The sequence below is a fragment of the Grammomys surdaster genome, unplaced genomic scaffold, assembly GCF_004785775.1.
Source record: "Grammomys surdaster isolate TR1022 unplaced genomic scaffold, NIH_TR_1.0 332827, whole genome shotgun sequence".
NCBI lineage: Eukaryota > Metazoa > Chordata > Mammalia > Rodentia > Muridae > Grammomys > Grammomys surdaster.
The window spans coordinates 29,385-47,433 of record NW_021628031.1 but is presented as its reverse complement, the minus strand read 5'-3'; the positions used below and the strand labels follow the sequence as shown (position 1 = coordinate 47,433).

Genomic DNA, 18,049 nt, shown 5'->3' with positions numbered 1-18,049 from the left:
AATTACTCATAAATAATTCAGTCTCAGAGTTGCTATTTCAGAAACATGGGCGAAGGTGGAAAAGTCTGTGGTTATATCTTTTCTTCTGATTTTGAAGTTTTTTTTTCTCTGATATCTACTAAGACAAATGTTTCAGGCTATGGTTACTAGACAGAGCTAAAAACAAAGACTGCTCCATTTGAGGAGCCTCTAATTCTAAGTCATCTATTGCCAAGATGGGAAAGAGACTGGGGGTCCTCTACATCTGCTACAAAAATTAGCTAAAATGTAGAAAACCACATGGACTCCTGACCACTTTCATCTACCTGGAACATGGCACTACCACCTAGCTAATGCCACACCTTAAGTGGTGGGGGTACATGCAGTGGAGATCAAAGATCTCAATCTTCCTGTCCAAACTAGATGCCCAAAAGTGTCTGACCTACAAAGTTCCATTTCTGGGAACTCATCACAGATTTCATACATATCCATGCTATACTTTTAAATGACATAAACATGCTATGACAAAGCTATGTTCAAACAATCAAGTTCTAGGTATGCAATTCAATGACACAATGCTTCCTTACCAAGTGCCAATGCTCTTGGGACCCTAAAAGAAGGCAGATTTACACCATGATGTTGGTAAGATCATTACAACAACAAAACTTTAGTGCATATGCATGTGCGTGTATCACAGGTATGCAGGTGCCCTCAGAGGCCAGAAGAGGACATCAGATTCCCTGGAACTGGAGTTATAGGTGGCTATGAGCTGCCATGTGGGTGCTGATAATTGAACCTAGGTCTTCTTAAAGAGAAGCCAGTGCTCCCAAATCCTGAGCCATCTCTCTAGCACCTAAGAACATCACTTACTAAGACCTTCTGTATCTGAATGCAGAGAATTCCTTCTCCCTGGCTTCACACCTGAATGTACCTTTATTAGACGCGCAGGAATCCAGGTTTTCAGCCAAGTACTTACTAGCTGTCTGGCTTTCTAATCAAGCTTAGTTGGACCAATGCCCATTTCCTACTGTGAAGCTACCACACAAAGGCACAGAGGCATAGCTGAGTAGAGAAGAGTACTTGCTGGAGTCTACTCCCAGCACTGCAAAAACATCCCACTACATAATTTTTCTAAGTCATCTCTAATTAAAATATACACAAGCAACACAGGTAAAGAAGTCTGTGTTAATATTCATGAGAAAGAAGTGGTTATAATGGAATCCTCTTCTGTCTCTAAGTCTTCTACCTCGCCTGGCACTGCCCCCAAGTTTATAAGAAAATGTTATGCAGGGAAGATATTCAAAGGATGCCCTCATTTCTAAAGGACTAGGGACAAGAAAGGAGACAGCAGGGGAACCTGGAGGAGCCATCACCGTCCCAGAGAGATACAAGTGTTCAGACTCTACAAGTAAATCAAAATAAGCATTCACCTGTTAGTTCATCACTGATTTTGAAGAGGTTTTAAGAAAGACATAAAACTCACAAACAAGACATACTACTTTCCAAGTTGCAACCTGGTAATACCAAGATCATGTGGGCTGTGCTTCTGAGAATACCATGATCATCTAGTCAGATAAATTCAGCTTAGTATGTGTATGTCAAATAAACTCTTTTTTTTGTTTTGTTTTTTTGTTTGTTTGTTTTTTCAAGACAGGTTTCTCTGTATATCCCTGACTGTCCTGGAACTCACTCTGTAGACCAGGCTGGCCTTGAACTCAGAAATCCGCCTGCCTCTGCCTCCCAAGTGCTGGGATTAAAGGTGTGTGCCACCACTGCCTGGCTCAAACTCTTACACATTACATTTGGAATGTATGAGGTCCTTAAAATGAGCAAGTTTTTTTATATAAAGCAGCATAATAAACAAATTAATAGTCACTGTTTGAAATCTTTATTAAAAACCTAATGCCCTAAAATAGCCAAAGACATCCTAACTGAGAGGGCTGGAACCGAAAAAGCAGCACAAAGGCAGATGACTACAGCTCAGGACCTTGCAGCACTAACTCAGCCACGCCTCACAGGACCTTCCTTTGGAAGGAAACCAAGCAGTACAGGACTTCAGAAAGCCTCCCAGCTGGGTGGGGTAGCTCTTACCTAAAATTACAGAATGGACACTGAGGCAGGACAATCAAGTGTTAGAGATCAGATTAGGATCTCACAAGCAATCCTAAACTGGCAGGCGGTATAGTTCAGTGGGAGAGTGCTAACCTGTCTTGCCTGAGGCACTGGGTTCCATTACCAGCAGAGGGGAAGGAGGGCATGCGTGTGCGCACACACACCACCCAACTCTAAGCTAAATCTTGTTTTAGTTTGCTTTGCATTGTTCTAACAAACATCACAGCCAAAAGTAACCTGGGGAGAGAAGGGGAAAGAGTTTACTTGGCACACACATCGTGATCACAGTCCGTCATTAATGGAAGCCAAGGCAGGAGTCAAGTTGGCAAGAACTGAAGCAGAGACTAGAGGAATGCTGCTTACTGACTTGCCCTCCAGGCTCATGCTCAACATACACACACTTTTGTTTTTTTTTGTTTCTCTGTGTAACAGCACTGGCTGCCCTGGAATTTGCTTTGTAGGACAGGCTGACCTTGAACTCACAGAGATGTGTCCACCACCACACCCTGTTTTGTTTTGAGATAACCTCTCTATGTAGCCCTGGTTGTCCTGCCTCTGCTTCGAAAGTGGTGGGATTAAAGGTGTTGTATCACCATGTTTGGCCTTCACCTACCTTTCTTATACCCCCCAGATACAACCCGTATAGTCTGTAATGGGCTGGGCCCTCCTACATCAACCACTAATCAAAAAAATGTCCCACAGACTTGCCTAGAGGGTAATCTGATGGGGACATTTTCACAATTGAGGTTTCCCCTTTTTAAACTCATGACAAAAACCTAACCAGCACAACTGTGTTGTTTAAATGAAAAGTGTCAGAACAGTTGGCCCCCAGTTGGTGATACTTTTTTTTTTGGGGGGGGGGGGCGCGAGAGGATGTAGCCTTGCTGAAAGATGTCACTGGGGACTGACTTTGAGCACCCTCTGACACTTCCTGTTTGCGCTCTTTGCTTCATGCTGTCTATTGAAAATGTCAGCTCTCAGCTTCCTGCTGCTGTTACTGTGCCTCCTTACCAAGACAGATTCATCCTTCTGGAACTGTTCTAATGGTACAGTATGGCAGCCACAGAAAAATAACACAAACCCTAAAAAGCAACAGTCAGGCCCCCTTACCCACAGGGGTGACCCTAAACAAGGCACTGTACCTCCTCAACCTTTCGTTTTCTCACTTGGAATATAGCAAGACATTACATATTCATTCCAACAGCAAAGCACAGAACTGGCTGCTGCTAACAGGCGTTATCTCTTCTCTAACATCGCTAGACCTGGAGCAGTCTCGGGATACTACATTCACCCTTTCAGGAGACAACAGGGAGGAGTGTGCAGCTGACAACCTCCAGCTGCCACCAAGGACTCCCACTGTGGCAGCCCTCCCTCCACACAGGCTGCCAGGGACTGACCACAGCAGAAACACCGGAGCCAGGCCATTGCTGCCTCCAGTTACTCCTCTTACTTGGGCGAAACTTCCTCAGCGTCATGTTGCAGTCTGAGGCGCATTTTCCTCAGTCTGCCTTCCTTTCCCTGGATTGAAGACTCTCCTGCCACCATGATTAATATTATCGACTCGATGGATTTAGAATTTCTGAAGGGACAGGCATGTCTGAGAGGGATTATCTAGATTGGGTGGAGGGGAAAAGTAGAAATGGGGCTAAGTCCAGACACTCATCTCTGCTTCCTGACTGCAGATTCAACGTGACTAGGACTCACCCCAAGTTCTTGCCACCTCGACTTCCTCTGCAATAGACTGTATCATCACGCTGTGAGTCAAAATAAATTCCTCCTCAAGTTGCTTTGGTCAGGAATTTGATCACAGCAACAAGAAAGGTAACCAATCATTTCTGTAATCGCACTCGGTCACTGGCATCCTTCATGCCACTTCCCCAACACCTTTCCTGTGTATTTAATTCTGGGCTGGAATTTACAGCACAGAGGAGACAAACCAACTCCATCTTCATTTTAGAGAGGGGAGAATAAATGACCAGGATACTCAAGGTCCTATAATTATGGCCCAACTCAGTTTGGAATCAGGGAATTCTCTGATTCCAAAGCTCAAGTTCTTAATTGATGGGAAAAAAAAATCTAAAACCATATTGCCAAAACTTTGGTAGTTTTATCAGATAAAACTTTCTCCAAGACAAAAGTAAGCGCACACCATATGTGAGCAGAAGATTCTGCAAATTATAAACTGTACTGGGAAGGGGACACTGGTTCCAAACCGGACTGACTCTAAGAGATGAGACAGAAAGTTAGACATATCTGGTTGGTTTATAGACAAGTACTCAGCAACAGTATTTGCCCAAAGGCTACCTGATAGTACATACAGACCAAACCCTAGAGAAATCTAGGGAAACAGGTTGTGCTCTCAATTCAGCCTTTTGACTCCCCACCAATAACAGTGCGGTCTTGCTATAGAGCCCATACTGGCCTTGAACTGGAACCTCAGCCTCCTAAGTGCTGGGATATACATGTACTATCACACCAGGCTGTTAAAGGACTTTTCTGCCTCAAGGCTAAGTCTCTACCGACATACAGTCTCAGAGCCTGTCAATAAAGCACTCCGTTAATAACTGTCCGGTGAGATTAACTTCATTAAGACCTCCAAGTACACCTTTCTTATCCCCCAGGATAGACGCCACCGTTCCTTCACAGCCCCAGGTGCAAAGCTGGGTACCTGGCAGTTCATGTTGTCCTCTGCTTCGATGAGCTTCCCTCGATACACTTCGCCAGTGTTGGTCTCACATGTCACTATGTGGCCTTCCGCCTCGTGCAAGACTTTTATCGGCACACCAATAGACATCTTGGCAGGGCTCTTCCCGTGCTACAGTGAAAGAGAGACAACGGTTATCTTTCGGAGCTTAAGGACTAGGCATTCCACAGGCTTTGCAAATTATGTCAGAGCCGAATCTTCTGTGGAAGGCTCTTGACTTGAAGGAACTACCACGGCAGAATAGCACAACAGATAGGTAGGGAAGGATGGTAAGTTGAACAAAGAAAGCTAATGGGAACAAGGAGTATCTCCTTTCTCATCTCAGCCATATGACCCTTTATAGTCAATAAAACAACTATGATATGGTCCTGGAGTTTACAAGTAGTTAAAATGCAAATTGAAAAAAAAATCTCAGCCCCTCAGTCACACCAGTGATATTCCAAGTACTCAGCAACCGAATTTGGATAGAGACTAGAATACCTGATCGTACATTTAGATCTAAACCCAGAGGGATCTAGAAAAAGACGTCGTGCTTCTCAATTCAGCTTTTTGACTCCCCAGCAAAAAGCAGAGCAAAACTGTCAAGGCTCCGCGCTATAATAAACAGGAAATGCTCAGGCAGGAAAATTGGGTAAAACGCTCGACTTAAAAGTCTCATTAAAAGACAAAGACTACGCACGGGGCTTTAAAAATGCTGAGAGAGGGAACGACTCAAGACCGGAGCACACCACCTATTTCAGGAGAAGACTACAAAGATGCTAAAACACAGTCTTCTCGGTGAGGAACCACGGCTTTCAACTTTAGGAGTGTGGGTTTCGTGCTGAAAATGGTAGGGAAACATCGCAGGATTATAGCCAATGGCTCAAAAAAAAAAATTAGTAGCATCTACAAAGTGGATCGAACGTATAGCAGAGCAACCTGCTAAAAAACTTCTGCAGCAGCGTGGAAAGCAGGAGAGGGCCAGTGCAGGAAAGCGAGTGGAGCAGGGATGAAAAGGACGATCCAGAAGGAAAGGAGATAATTACTAAGAAATGACTACTTGTAAGGTTCGAAAATCAGTGACCTGGAAAGGCACCGAACGTGCAGACTAGGCGTAAATTAATAACTGTTCCAAAGCTAGTGAGATGATATTTGGAGAGGCCCTGGCTTCCCGCCCTCCGCTATGCCCCGCTGACCTCCTTCCTCCGCAGCGTCCCTCCCACCAGCTCCTAACCCTCTGCGGGAGCTCTGGTCTCCTCTCTCCCGTTAGCCGCCTCTCCTCACCAACTAACTTCAGGCTTTTTTTTTTTTTCGGTTCCGGCACAAACGTTAGAAGGCGAAGGCGTGAGGCGAGGAAACGACGGGCCCGAGTATCGCGAACACCACGCGCTCCCAGAATGCCTTGCGCAGGCCCCTCCCTTTCCTTTAAGCCTACTTGCCCTTTACTCTCACTTAGCCGGCTGGGGAAACCAGGGCTCTAGCACTATAGTTCCGGCACTGGAGAGGGCCCGGGGACCGCCGGAAACATCAATCCTCGAGCCCATAAAAGAACATGGTGACCCATGCTTACTGAGTACTGTAGTGACGGATTGGGCGGGATCTGGGCTTGAGCCCAATGCTCAGGGGAGACAGGAAGTGAGGCTTGGACTAGGAATTTAAGCTTTGGATCCGGTCATCGTCAGGTAAGGGATGCACTGAGTACTGGGAACTATCATTATTCATTGTCTAGGAAAGAAGACCTAAAGGGAGTCGGAAAAGGATTCCCTGGAGTCTCGATGAGGCATTGCGAAGGACCAGAGCTTACATCCGAGGCTGCAAAAGAACAGAGCTAGCGGAGGTACTAGTGCTAGGTACTTTGTAGGGAGTCAACGTCGCTTTGGGGGCGGGGCTAGCAGAGGGGGCGGGGCCACCGGAGCGTTTCGGGGAAGGACCTGCGGGTAGCCGGGTCTGGAAGCGAAGTTGGGTGGAAGGGAAGAGGCGTGGCTTATGGAAGGGGCGGGTTTCCAGCTCCCAGACCTGGAAGGGATTAGGCGTGGCTTGAGGCGGCCTAGCCACCGCCTACCCGGGTCTGAACCGCGGTGGCGGCGGCGGAGGACCTCTGGGCTCACTGGCCGCGCTCGCTGCCCAGCAGAAGTCGCAGCTGCAATCAGCTCCAGGCCGGGGCCATGGGCGCCCTGCGCCACCCGGGTCATGAGGACGGAGGCAGAGGTAGCGGGGCAGCCGCTCGAGCCCGGTCAGTGCCTCTCTTAAGGGCCTTGCCTTCATCGGGGGAACTGAGGGGGACTCCGCCCTAGAGCCGGGCAGGGTCTGGCCGCGCGCGACCTTGGGTCGTCTTCGGCCTCAGCACAGCCTGGAGCTTCTAGCCGGTCCTAGCTAGGTGGATATTCCCTCTCATCTCCTGTCCTCCACTTATGGTTGTTTCTGAATCTCCCGGGGCTTGAAGCCCAGGGAATTCGGAGAGCCGTCAAGTGGAAAAGTCCAATGGGCAAAAAAGGCACAACCTTGCCCAGAAACCGAATAGCTCTGCTTGAAGCACGTTGGGTGATCCTGTTCCCCGGGGAACTGTAGAAAGCCTGAGGCCGGGAAAGGGGGGAAAAAAGAATGGTCTGAGAGCACTCAGCAAAGGGAAGGTCTTTTTCTCTGGTTTCCCAAACTCAGCGCTTTTGTCTTGCTACTGTTTTGGTTACTTGCTCACTGGTTCCCTCTGCCCTGAGGAAACCCGAGCCCCTTGGGTTACTCACGAAGTGGGGACAGCGGGAAGTTATGGTAGAGCTCTGCTTAAGGCACAAGAGTTGATATTAATAAACTGTAAACAGCGAGGTGCCATCTCAGGGGAGGGGTCACAGGGTGTGGGACCCAAACCCTTTAGTGTCAGTTGGAGAGTGGCTTCATGTTCAGGGAGTGTTTCCTTCTGGTTGTAACCTGGAGCTGGGCTTGGACCTGTACTGGGATTACATGTTTACTCCTCCAGTTAGCTATTGCTGTGAACTTTGACTAGCTCATTGCCCTTTCTTAGCCTCAGCAGATAATGGCGCACTTGTGTAAGGCACTAAGGTAGATGCAGTATTAAAATGTTTATAGATAGCATAGAGTTAATTTTCATAAATCCCGACAAAGTAGGCTACTGCCGTTTTCTGTACCCTTTGAGGTGGAGCAGACAGGCTGAGAGGGTTAAAGTACCAGGAAGAATTAGTCAGTTCTTTCTCTTGTGACAACCAGACAGCTGAAGCTAGGCCAAGGCTTTCTCCAAAGCAGACCCTAGCTCTCAGGTGGAGGACTGTCTTGACTTAAGGCATCAATATCCGAAGCAGTTTTGGGCTTTGAATGCTAAAGCTGTTATCAGGACAAATACCAAGGCTGCCTCTACCCTTATCACATAGCCCCAGAAAGCATCTTCCCTGTGCTAAGTAAGATCAGGATAGCTTAGCAGGGATGTTTGCCTTGGGAGGCCTCGGGATCTACAGGTTCTAGGCTGAGTGAAAGAGGAAAGACACCTGAGTCTCTTAGGACCCTGAGGAGCAGCTATCCTATACCACATTTTAGAGGGCATAGCCCAACTAATCAGAAGCAGAGCTTGGGCCATGGAGTAAGGAGGCAGCCTCCAACAGAGGGTTGTGATCTGGAGGCCTAGAACTAATGGGCACTTGTAGTGACAAGTAGATATTTCAAAGGGTAGAGCCTTAAGAAACCAAAATTAGCCCAAAACCTTTTCTTTTTTTTTCTTTTTTTTTTTCTTTTTGGTTTTTCAAGACAGGGTTTCTCTGTGTAGCCCTGGCTGTCCTGGAACTCACTCTGTAGACCAGGCTGGCCTCGAACTCAGAAATCCGACTGTCTCTGCCTCCCAAATGCTGGGATTAAAGGCGTGCACCACCACCGCCCAGCAGCCCAAAACCTTTTTGACAGCTTAAATGAGTGCTAGCTCTGGGTTTGGGTTGGAAGGAGGCAGCCCTGGCCCTATATGGCCACAACAAAATTCTCAGGCTGATCAGGGAGAAGGCAGATGCCTCCTCTAAGAGCTTGTTGAAGGACAGAGAGAGAGACACACACACACATAGACACACACACAGGGATCGGGGGCAGGAGAGAGAGAACACAGAGGATTTGGATTTCAGAGATGAGAAAGCAACATTCCAGACCACTGGTTAGATAAAAACAAGCCCTGGGTAGCAGTCAGCTACCCTGAGTAGATCAGAGATATTTGCAGCCTCAGTGAGGGTTCTGAAAAGGGAAGACACCCATCTCGATAGTGCCACACCCTGTAGAGTGTTTTCCTCTAGCATATTGTGAGAGAACTGTTTTAGCATATAAGTCCCTGGAGACCAAGGTTTACGTCACCTCAGTGTGACTTTTTTTCCCCATTCCTTTTTTTTTTTTTTAATTTGTAGCACTGGGGATTGAACCTAGGTCCTGAACAGTGCTAGACCAGGGCTACACCCCCCAGCCTCAAGTGTAATAGTGAGTGAGTACTAAGCATCAGACACTAGGCAAGGGAACCACAAATGAGACGAGCCAGTTCCCTGGTGTTCCAAGTTCATTCGTACAACTGAAACATTTATAAGCAATAGGAATTCATTTTCTCACAGTTCTGGAGGCCGAGAATTCTAAGATCAAGACGCTGGCAAGTTCAGTACAAGATCCATCCATTCCTGCTAGACTCTCTAGATATGCCTACATGGCAGGAAGAGAGGAAAGGAAGAAATAATATGTCCTCTAACAGAACACAAGAAAGATAAAGAAAAAAAAAAGGCCTATGGTTGTTAGCTTTCTTTCTAAGATTTACTTTATAAAGTTTTATGTGTCTTGGGTGTTTTGTCTGCATGCAGGTAACCTCAGAGGCTGAAAGAGAATGTCAAGGATGCCCTGAATGGGAGTTAACAGACAGCTGGCTATAAGCTGGAACTGAACTATGCCTGGGTCCTTTGCAAAAGCATCCAGTACTTTTTTAGCTGCTGAGGAATCTCCACCCATTTATTTTTAATTGTCAACCTGATAGAATCTAGAACGGTGTGGGAAAGGAATCTTAGTAAGGAGATGTCTAACTCTGCCTATGAGTGATTTTCTTAACGGGCTAATTGAGCTGGGAAGAGTCACCCCAAATGTGGGTTGGGCCCCAGACTGATAGAAAGGGGGAAGGACAGACATGTGTATACTCTTTGCTTGTCTGTTCCTGATTTTGGATATGATATGACTGACTGTCTCTAACCACTGTGACGTCCCAGAAACGATGGGTGTAACCTGGAATTGTGAGCTAAAATAAGCCCTTTCCCCCTAAGTTATGTTCGTCAGGGTCTGTCATCACTGCAACTAGAAAGGCAGCTAAGGCAAAGCCTAGGTTAGTGTTTCCTGACCTTTTATAAGACCCAAACTCAGAAACCTCATGGAACTGGACAGTTACTTCTCCAAAGACCCAATTTCTTTTGATTTTTCTTATTATTTATTTAAAGATTTATTTCAATTTTTGTGTGCATGAGGGTTTTTTGTTTTGTTTTGCTTGTGAGTGTCACTGTATACCGTATGTGTGCTCTCTCCTCTCAGAGGGCAGAGGATATTGCAGATAGGGTTTGGGGTTGAGGTGGAGTTTGGATTTCGTTGGAATAGTGGTAGGGGTGGGTAGTGGGTTAGTGATAATGTAAGGGGTAAGGTTACGTTTAAGGGTAAGATTAAGGGTAGGGTAGGGTAGGGTAGTGCATGTGTATGTTCTCATCCATATGAATGCATGTGTGTGCATGCATCTGGAAGCCCAAGGCTGACTTCAGGTATCTTCCTATATGGTGAAGCAGAGTCTCTTACCCAACCTTTAGTTTGCTGTTTCTCTTAGTCTGCTTAGCCAGCTCACTCTAGAGACTTCCTGTCTCCATCCGCTTGCTGGGATTACTGGGTGGTGTGGGTTCTGGGTATCTGAACTCGGGTCGTCACGCCTGAGCTCTTTATCCACTGAGCCATCTGCGTATCCCAAGGACTCTGAGGATTAGAAACTAGAGACAGAATTCTTCTCCCCGCTGTGCGCAGGGACAGGATTTGGGAAGGGGACAGGCAAGGTGAAATCTACAAAATGTTAAGAGGTCAAGGGCCTTGGAAAGATGTAGGCCTAGAGCTTCCTGGAGTAAAGACTGGATAAGATCTACATTCTGTAACATTAAGTGTGAACTCAGGTTTAAAAGATTGCACAAGAGGGATGGGGAATAATCAGCCTGAGGTTAGGGAAGGCCCTAGAAACAGTGGCCTTTCAGCCAGTCCCTGAGGATACAGGAGAGCAGAAGGCAAAGAGTCAAGACATCAGGCCTCTGGCTAGTGACTCGTTCTCTTTTTTTGACACACAACAGAGTGATAAGAGAGGGCTTGGCCTGGTAGGCTTTGTACAGAGCTGGTTACCTGGTCCAGAGGAGCGCCTGGAAGAATTCTAGTTGACTGGGTTTTCATGTGTCAGTAAGTGGTGACCAGTATAAAGAAGTCCCTCCTGATATTTTTTTAAACTCTGGATTCCCTGCTCTCCCTTCCGTGTGTGTGTGTGTGTGTGTGTGTGTGTGTGTGTGTGTGTGTGTGAGAGAGAGGGGGGGGGGCAGAGAGTGTAGTCCTTCCTCTCTAGCCAGACTGGCCTTATGTTCCTCCTGTCTCAGCCTCCCAAGCCTTGTGATTATAAATTTGTGCCACCATGCCCAGCTAGAATGAACTTTGTGCATGTTCACCGGCTAAGCTCCCACAGGTCACGTGTCAGCTTGTCCTCCCTTCAGGGCCTCAGGGAATGCTGTTTGTCTTTGCCATCCGTGTTATTTTCTCTGAGGCATACCCTATCGCTGTACTAACCAAAGCTGCTGGGTATCTGCTCTTGCTACACACTGGGACAGCACCTTGCTGTGTTACTGGTCACTACTGGAGCACATGTGCCAGACTCATGGAAAATTGGGAATAGCAAAATTCAATCCAGTGAGAGGAGGATAGTTGCCTCCTCCTTCCCCCCAGTCAGTCAGTGGTACCAGAATGCCTAGGTGTGGCTCTTTCTGTTCCACTTTCACTGCTCAGAGTGGACAGGCTGAAAGGTTTGCCCAGGGACAGTGCTAGCTGGAGTTTGGAGGAGCATTCTGCTTACCTAGCTTGTGTGACATTCCCCTTCTCTCAGCCATGGTCTGCCCCTTTGTTCACCCTGGGAACCTGAGCCAGGCAGACCTCGTGGTTCATTGCAGAGAGGGGCAGCGCTTTAGAAGAGTGAGGTGGGTGGGTGTTAGCTTGTGGGGAGCCAAAAGCATCTAGGAAGTTGTGTGCAGAGAGCCCCCTGCATGCCAAGTTTGTGGGGTCATGGCAGAGGCCGATGCAGCGTAGAGTGGGCCCTGGTGACTCAGAGGAAACTGGATATGCCGGGCAGCAGCGAACACTGCTTTGTTGTAAAGTGGGGACCAGCACCCAGGAGGATGGTGTGCAGGGCTTACTGGCTGTGGCTGGTGTGTAGGAGAAAGTGCTGGTGGCGGAAGGATAGCGAACTGTGGGAAGGCCCTGAATGCTATAGAGTTTCTGTGGAGGCTGTCGTGGTGCTTCCATGGGGGTTGGCATTGGTGGGCACTGTGCAGAGTGTCTGAGACCTCACTCTCGTTTCTCTGCAGGGGACTTTGTGCAGCTGCCAGTGCCCATCATCCAGCAGCTGTATCACTGGGACTGTGGCCTGGCCTGCTCCAGGATGGTGCTTCGGTGAGTGTCCACACCTGTGTGGGCTCAGGGATGAAACAGGCCGTAACCTGGATGGGAGCCAGCATCTATATGGGCTGGCTTTGTTTGAACCCTAGAAGAGGCCCAGCTTCCATTTAGGCCCTGGCATATTTTAAATACGGACAAAGGGTGGGTCAGGCTGCCCAAGTGTGTTCACTCAGGTGATGCCTGGGAGCTCGGAGTGGTCAGGGAAGTCCCAGGTGTTCAGGTTGGGTAGCTGGTGCATCTCCCACCCCTCAGATATCAGGTCACTGGGATACTGCATAAATATATACCTTGATAGTTTGAGCCAGAAAGGACTGGTACCTCATTATCTTCGGCAGGAATTTTTAACTGGCTGTCTGGAGACCCAGGTCCGTTCTCCTTCGTATATCTTACATACTAGGATTCTGGGGAAGATGGAGACCCGGATCCATTCTCCCATACTAGGATTCTGGGGAAGATGGAGCGTCACAGAGTGACTTGTGCCTGCAGTTTTTGAAAACCATGTCTGTGATCTAAGCGTTTCATCTTTGATACGCTGTCAGTGAGGCCAGAAAGAGCAGCAACTTCCCCAGGTTCACATAGTCCATAAGAGATACAAAAAACAAGATCCAGGCCCTTCCCTCTGGGGGCCAGACCATGTCCCACCCAGGCTGCCTGAGCCCTGAAAACCTCAGGCTGTACTCAGTTCTATGTGGCATGCCATGGGGGTTCACGATAAAGGATTAGAAGTGTGAGCAGCACCCGTGGCTCTCACACGGGGTGTGTGTGACTTAGTCTAGCTTTGCTTCAAGAACAAGCTAACCCCTGTGCCCCTTGCCCTCAGGTACCTGGGCCAGCTAGACGACGGGGAGTTTGAACATGCCTTGCGGGAGCTGCACCTGACCAGAAGCATCTGGACCATCGACCTGGCCTACCTGATGCGCCACTTTGGTGTGAGACACCGCTTCTGTACCCAGACTCTGGGTGTTGACAAGGGTTACAAGAACCAGGTGAGCAGCTGGTCCCTGGGTGGGCCTTCGAGGCTCCCCAGTTATCACTGTTACAGGAGAGAATGTTCAAAGACTGGACCCTCAAGTGTGTGCACAGGGGTACAGGCACCAACGGCAGTGGCAGACAGACAACAGACAGGTGGCCCTGAGGTCTCGCTGTGTGGAACATCTACAGGCTGAGTCCTGACTTCTGTCTGCCTTTCTGAGTCTTTCTCCACTGTAGGACAGGGCAGGTCGAAGGCCACAGAGTACGCTGATCACGTGACTATCGCTGCCTTGTCTTCTTCCTTCTCACCAGGGTAACTGGCATTCTAGAAGAATACACGGTAGCTGCCTGTCGGCGTTTCTGCCTCTTCCTCACTGTTTTCCTCTCTAGAAAAATAAAGCCACCGTGATGGCTGTGCCAACACACCAGCTTGTTCCGATCCCTTGGAAAGCCAGATCCAGGCTTACCTGCCCTTGAGGCGATCTTGGCCCAGGCGCCAAGACTTGGCAGAGTAGTCTCTGCAGGCCTCGTTGGCAGAACGGCTGTCACGTGGTGGCCAGTGGCAGTCAGCCTAATTCTTCTTTGAACCTTCCATGCCAGGTAAAGAAGGCTACTAAATCTTAAGACAGAGAAGGGGACCTGGGAACAGAATGTCTTTGGCCTGCCTCCTGGGGCTCTCTCTGGTCACATGAGGCACCAAGCAGAGTATGTTCTGTGAACCACACTTGGCTACACTGGGCTATAACTGAGCCGTCCTGGTGGGGGTTAGGAGGACAGCCTTGCTTTACCCTCCTGCTCATGTCTACCAGAGAATGGCCTGACCAAGTCCTCTGAATCTAACGCTTCCTTGTCTCTTGAGCCCCTTCTTCGTGCCCCTGTATGTTCCTGTCCACTCTCCAGCCAGAGACAGACACGGCTTTCTTCCTGGGCATGCTGGGTAAAGCCGCTCGCCCATCAGTAGGGCTTCTGTATGCTTTTACACCTACTTCTATAAACCGGTCTTTGTTTCATTTAAATGGAGTGTGTGCATCCAGGATGGGTGACTCCAGTCTGTCCTCTCTTCAGTCCTTCTATAGGAAGCACTTTGACACGGAGGAGACCCGAGTGAACCAGCTGTTTGCACAAGCCAAGGCCTGCAAGGTGCAAGTAGAGAAATGGTGAGCCTTCCCACCTCCACTTGCCTGGGTCACAGTGACAAGACAGGACAATTGCCACTTGCAGGGAGCTCAGGGCAGAGGGCAGACAAGCTAAGTCCTTACGTATTGTAACACTGGGATGTAGGTGCAAACTGGGGACATCAATCTGGGAGATGGGGACATGGCCACACTGGCACTGGCTAACCTCCCTCCTGCCCACAGCACAGTGAGTGTGCAGGACATCCAAGCACACCTGGCACAGGGCCACGTGGCTATCGTGCTGGTGAACTCCGGGGTGCTACACTGTGACCTGTGCTCCAGCCCTGTCAAGTACTGCTGCTTCACCCCCAGTGGCCACCGCTGCTTCTGCCGCACCCCCGACTACCAGGGCCACTTCATCGTTCTGCGCGGCTATAACAGGGCTACAGGCTGCATTTTCTATAACAACCCAGCCTATGCTGACCGTGAGTGCCTGGGGGCAGGTGGGCCGGGGTGGCCTGTGTTTACTGTCCCCTGTTCCCAGACTGCACAGCTTCCTCCCTGTAAGCTGGTATGGCCGATGCCCGACTCCAAAGCCCCTGTTCCTCCTGGGGTTCTGTCATCAGGGCTTGCCCCTTGGGTCATACAGACAAGCCAGCTTCTGTCTACTCAGCTCCCCACCTCTGCAGGCCTACCTCCTGGGCTTCACAGGGTAGCCAGCACCCAAGCTAGAGAGTCTGGCCAGACCCTGCCCTTGTTGTAGACTGTCCACTGCCCTCATGCCGTGGACAATCCTAGAGGAGGACTTCTCTGACCAGACCAGGACGTACATCCTGGAACAGACTGTTTTCTTCCCTTTGGGGCTTGCTTTCTTTATCCACTAAACTGGGAAGGAGTCAAAAGAAAGACTTGACTCAGGAAGGTCAGAGTGGGCAGGAGAGCTTCCCTAAGGAAGGAAGGCTTGAGCTGAGAGGTGGCAGGGCAGGTAGAACACAGACCCCATCCAGTCCCCTTGAGTACCAGGAGCGGGTGTTTCCCCCACCCACTGATCCAACTCTGTTCTTCTTCCACCCTCAGCAGGAATGTGTAGCACCAGCATCAGTAACTTCGAGGAGGCCAGAACTAGCTATGGCACAGATGAGGACATCCTTTTTGTCTACCTGGACAGCTGACAGCAGGAGCCTGGCATGCCAGGTCCTCAGACCCTGTGTTCTGTCTCAGCCAGGCCCACTCAGGATGCCCATGCCCAGGGATGCTGGGGCTGGGGTTCAGAATTGTAGCCTCAGCCTGTTTGGCAACGTTCTTGGGAACTCTGTGACTGCTTTGTCCACCAGTGTCATCATGCCATTCGTCCTAAACACCTTGTAGTTGCTGGAGACAACTCAAGAGCATCAAAAGGGGGTTATCTCTCAAGACCCTAAGACTGACTCCAGCTGTGCCCCGTGGAAGACCTCAAGTCTGCCTCCAGCTGTGCCCAAGGCAGGAACCCCGGAAGAAAAGCGTGTTTGGGAAGAGCAATGCAAATTCCGGGCTGTGGCTCTGGGCCACTCTGAGCCATAGTGGATGGTCTCACTGCTCTGTCCTGCCTCTGATGGACTCAGGTCTCTGGGACTGCTTACTAGGCCTTGTTATCATGCAGCGTAAGCATACCTCACAGCCACTCTGAGGCTCTCCGACCCCTGGGATGCCGATGCCTTCTTAGCCTCTAGGTACCTTCTGTAGAGTGGAAAGCTTTTACGAGTGGGCAGGGCCGAATGGGTGAGAGGGGAAGAGAATGTTTTAGGAACAAGAAGTTGACTAGAGACTTCCCCAGAGAGCCCCTGCCTCCACAAGGCCTCCTGATACCAGCTTGACTTCCTCAGCAAGACCTGCCCTCTAAATCTGGGAGCCTTCTGAGGCTGGGTGCTAGAGGGCCCGGGCTCCTAAAACAGCAGGCAGCTCCCTACCCACCCTGGTGCGCACACCAGGAGCATTTGCACAGAATACCGGGTCTCTTCTGTCTTGAAGAGAGGCAGTGTCAGAGTCACACAACACAGCAGGTAGCATCCACTAGAGGTAGTTAATTTGTGTTGTTTTGCTCTTGGTAGCAAGGGTGTTTTAGTGAGACTCCGGTCTCCACTGTGTGGGGAGTCAGACAAGAATAGATACAGGTACTTTGAAACCACTAACCCTTCTTTACATGGGGCACCTCAGCCAGTCCAAATCCTTTCTTAATAAGATGGCTGGTCTGGCCTGGCCTGGCCAGCAGTCTGCATGCTGAAGCTGCACCAAAGACAAGTGAGTGAGTCACTTCTAAAGACACCAGGGAGCCCACTCCTCATGGGCTTTCCCTGGTGAAGAATAAAGGGTACCCCCAACGGCCTCTCACCGTCACTGTCCTCCAGGGGCCTTGGACTTTCAGTACTCAAGGCATGACGTGGCAGTAGCTGCTTCCCCTCCTACTAGCTGCCCCCTCATGGTAGTCTGGGGGACAGAGGTGGTCTGTGTTTACAAGGGCAGTCAAGACCAGTTACCCATATTATTGGTCAATATTAGACGAAGCCTTGGGCTGAAGGGAGGTGCTGTCGGCTAGGCAGCTGCTCTGGGTTTCAGAGAGTAGTTTTGTTTTCAATCTGGTCTCATTTCCATTGTCTTAATGCTGAGTGGTCAGGGCCCCCAAGGAACTCTGGATGTAAGCTCAGAAGTCCCACACAGCAGCTATGGGTATGGGTGTCCTCCGAGGAGGCTGTGGTGGAACCGTGAGACTATAGGCAGAGGGAAAGCCTTCACAGCAAGTGGATGGGCTGAGGCGTGGCACACACCCACGCGAGTGCTCATGGGAAATGGCCTCCACAGAAGGTGGCCATCTTCATCCTCTAGGACGTTTAAAAAATGCTCAGTCCCTGGACCCAAATAATGGCTTCTCAGGGCAAGTCACAGGTCATCAGGTCCACGTGTCTGTAAAAATAACAAGAAAGCTGCTGTCTTTGAGATCCACCTGCCTGAGGCAGGGCACGGGGCACACTGTTATACTGCACCAGCCATGAATTGGGCTAGAGGAAGCCTTGTCATCAGATACTTACCATAGCATGTGCTTCTCAGACTCTTCAGCTTCCGTGCATCCCAGCATAGGCTCTGAGGCCACATGGGAACTCTAGATGGTTCTGATCACTCTAGCCGCAGGAGGATGAAAGGGATCTTTTGCATAGCAGAGGATTTTATACATAAATATATTTTGTTTGTAATGAGCCATTCTCAATAAATATTCTCACCATACAGTGGTAGCACCCTTTGTCCAGCCGTCGTGAAGCCCCTGTTACCCTGCAGAGTTCCCATCTCCCCAGATCATTGGCTTGACTGTCTGGACCAGGTCCTTGAAATGCTCTATCTAGTTTGACTGCGACTGGAATTTCATTTTCTTTTTTTAGCCCTGGCTGTCCTGGAACTCACTCTGTAGACCAGGCTGGCCTCGAACTCAGAAATCCACCTGCCTCTGCCTCCCAAGTGCTGGGATTAAAGGTGT

At 49.3% G+C, this 18,049-nt stretch overlaps 1 protein-coding gene across 3 annotated transcripts; it reads left to right on the top strand.

The window, feature by feature from the left end:
- The first annotated feature begins 6,413 nt into the window (after positions 1–6,413).
- Positions 6,414–17,804, top strand: LOC114616666 (protein GUCD1). 3 transcript variants are annotated; one of them, XM_028762097.1, is made up of 6 exons: positions 6,414–6,456; positions 12,370–12,454; positions 13,281–13,446; positions 14,498–14,589; positions 14,791–15,032; positions 15,625–17,802. In XM_028762097.1, the coding sequence occupies exons 2-6, from the start codon at positions 12,444–12,446 to the stop codon at positions 15,717–15,719; spliced, it is 606 nt and encodes a 201-aa protein (XP_028617930.1). In that variant the 5' UTR covers positions 6,414–6,456; positions 12,370–12,443; the 3' UTR covers positions 15,720–17,802. The 3 variants fall into 3 exon arrangements, with proteins under 3 accessions (XP_028617930.1, XP_028617929.1, XP_028617928.1); XM_028762096.1 differs by lacking the exon at positions 6,414–6,456 and adding an exon at positions 6,804–7,007 and having other exon boundaries at positions 15,628–17,804; XM_028762095.1 differs by lacking the exon at positions 6,414–6,456 and adding an exon at positions 6,858–7,007.
- The last annotated feature ends 245 nt before the right edge of the window (positions 17,805–18,049 follow it).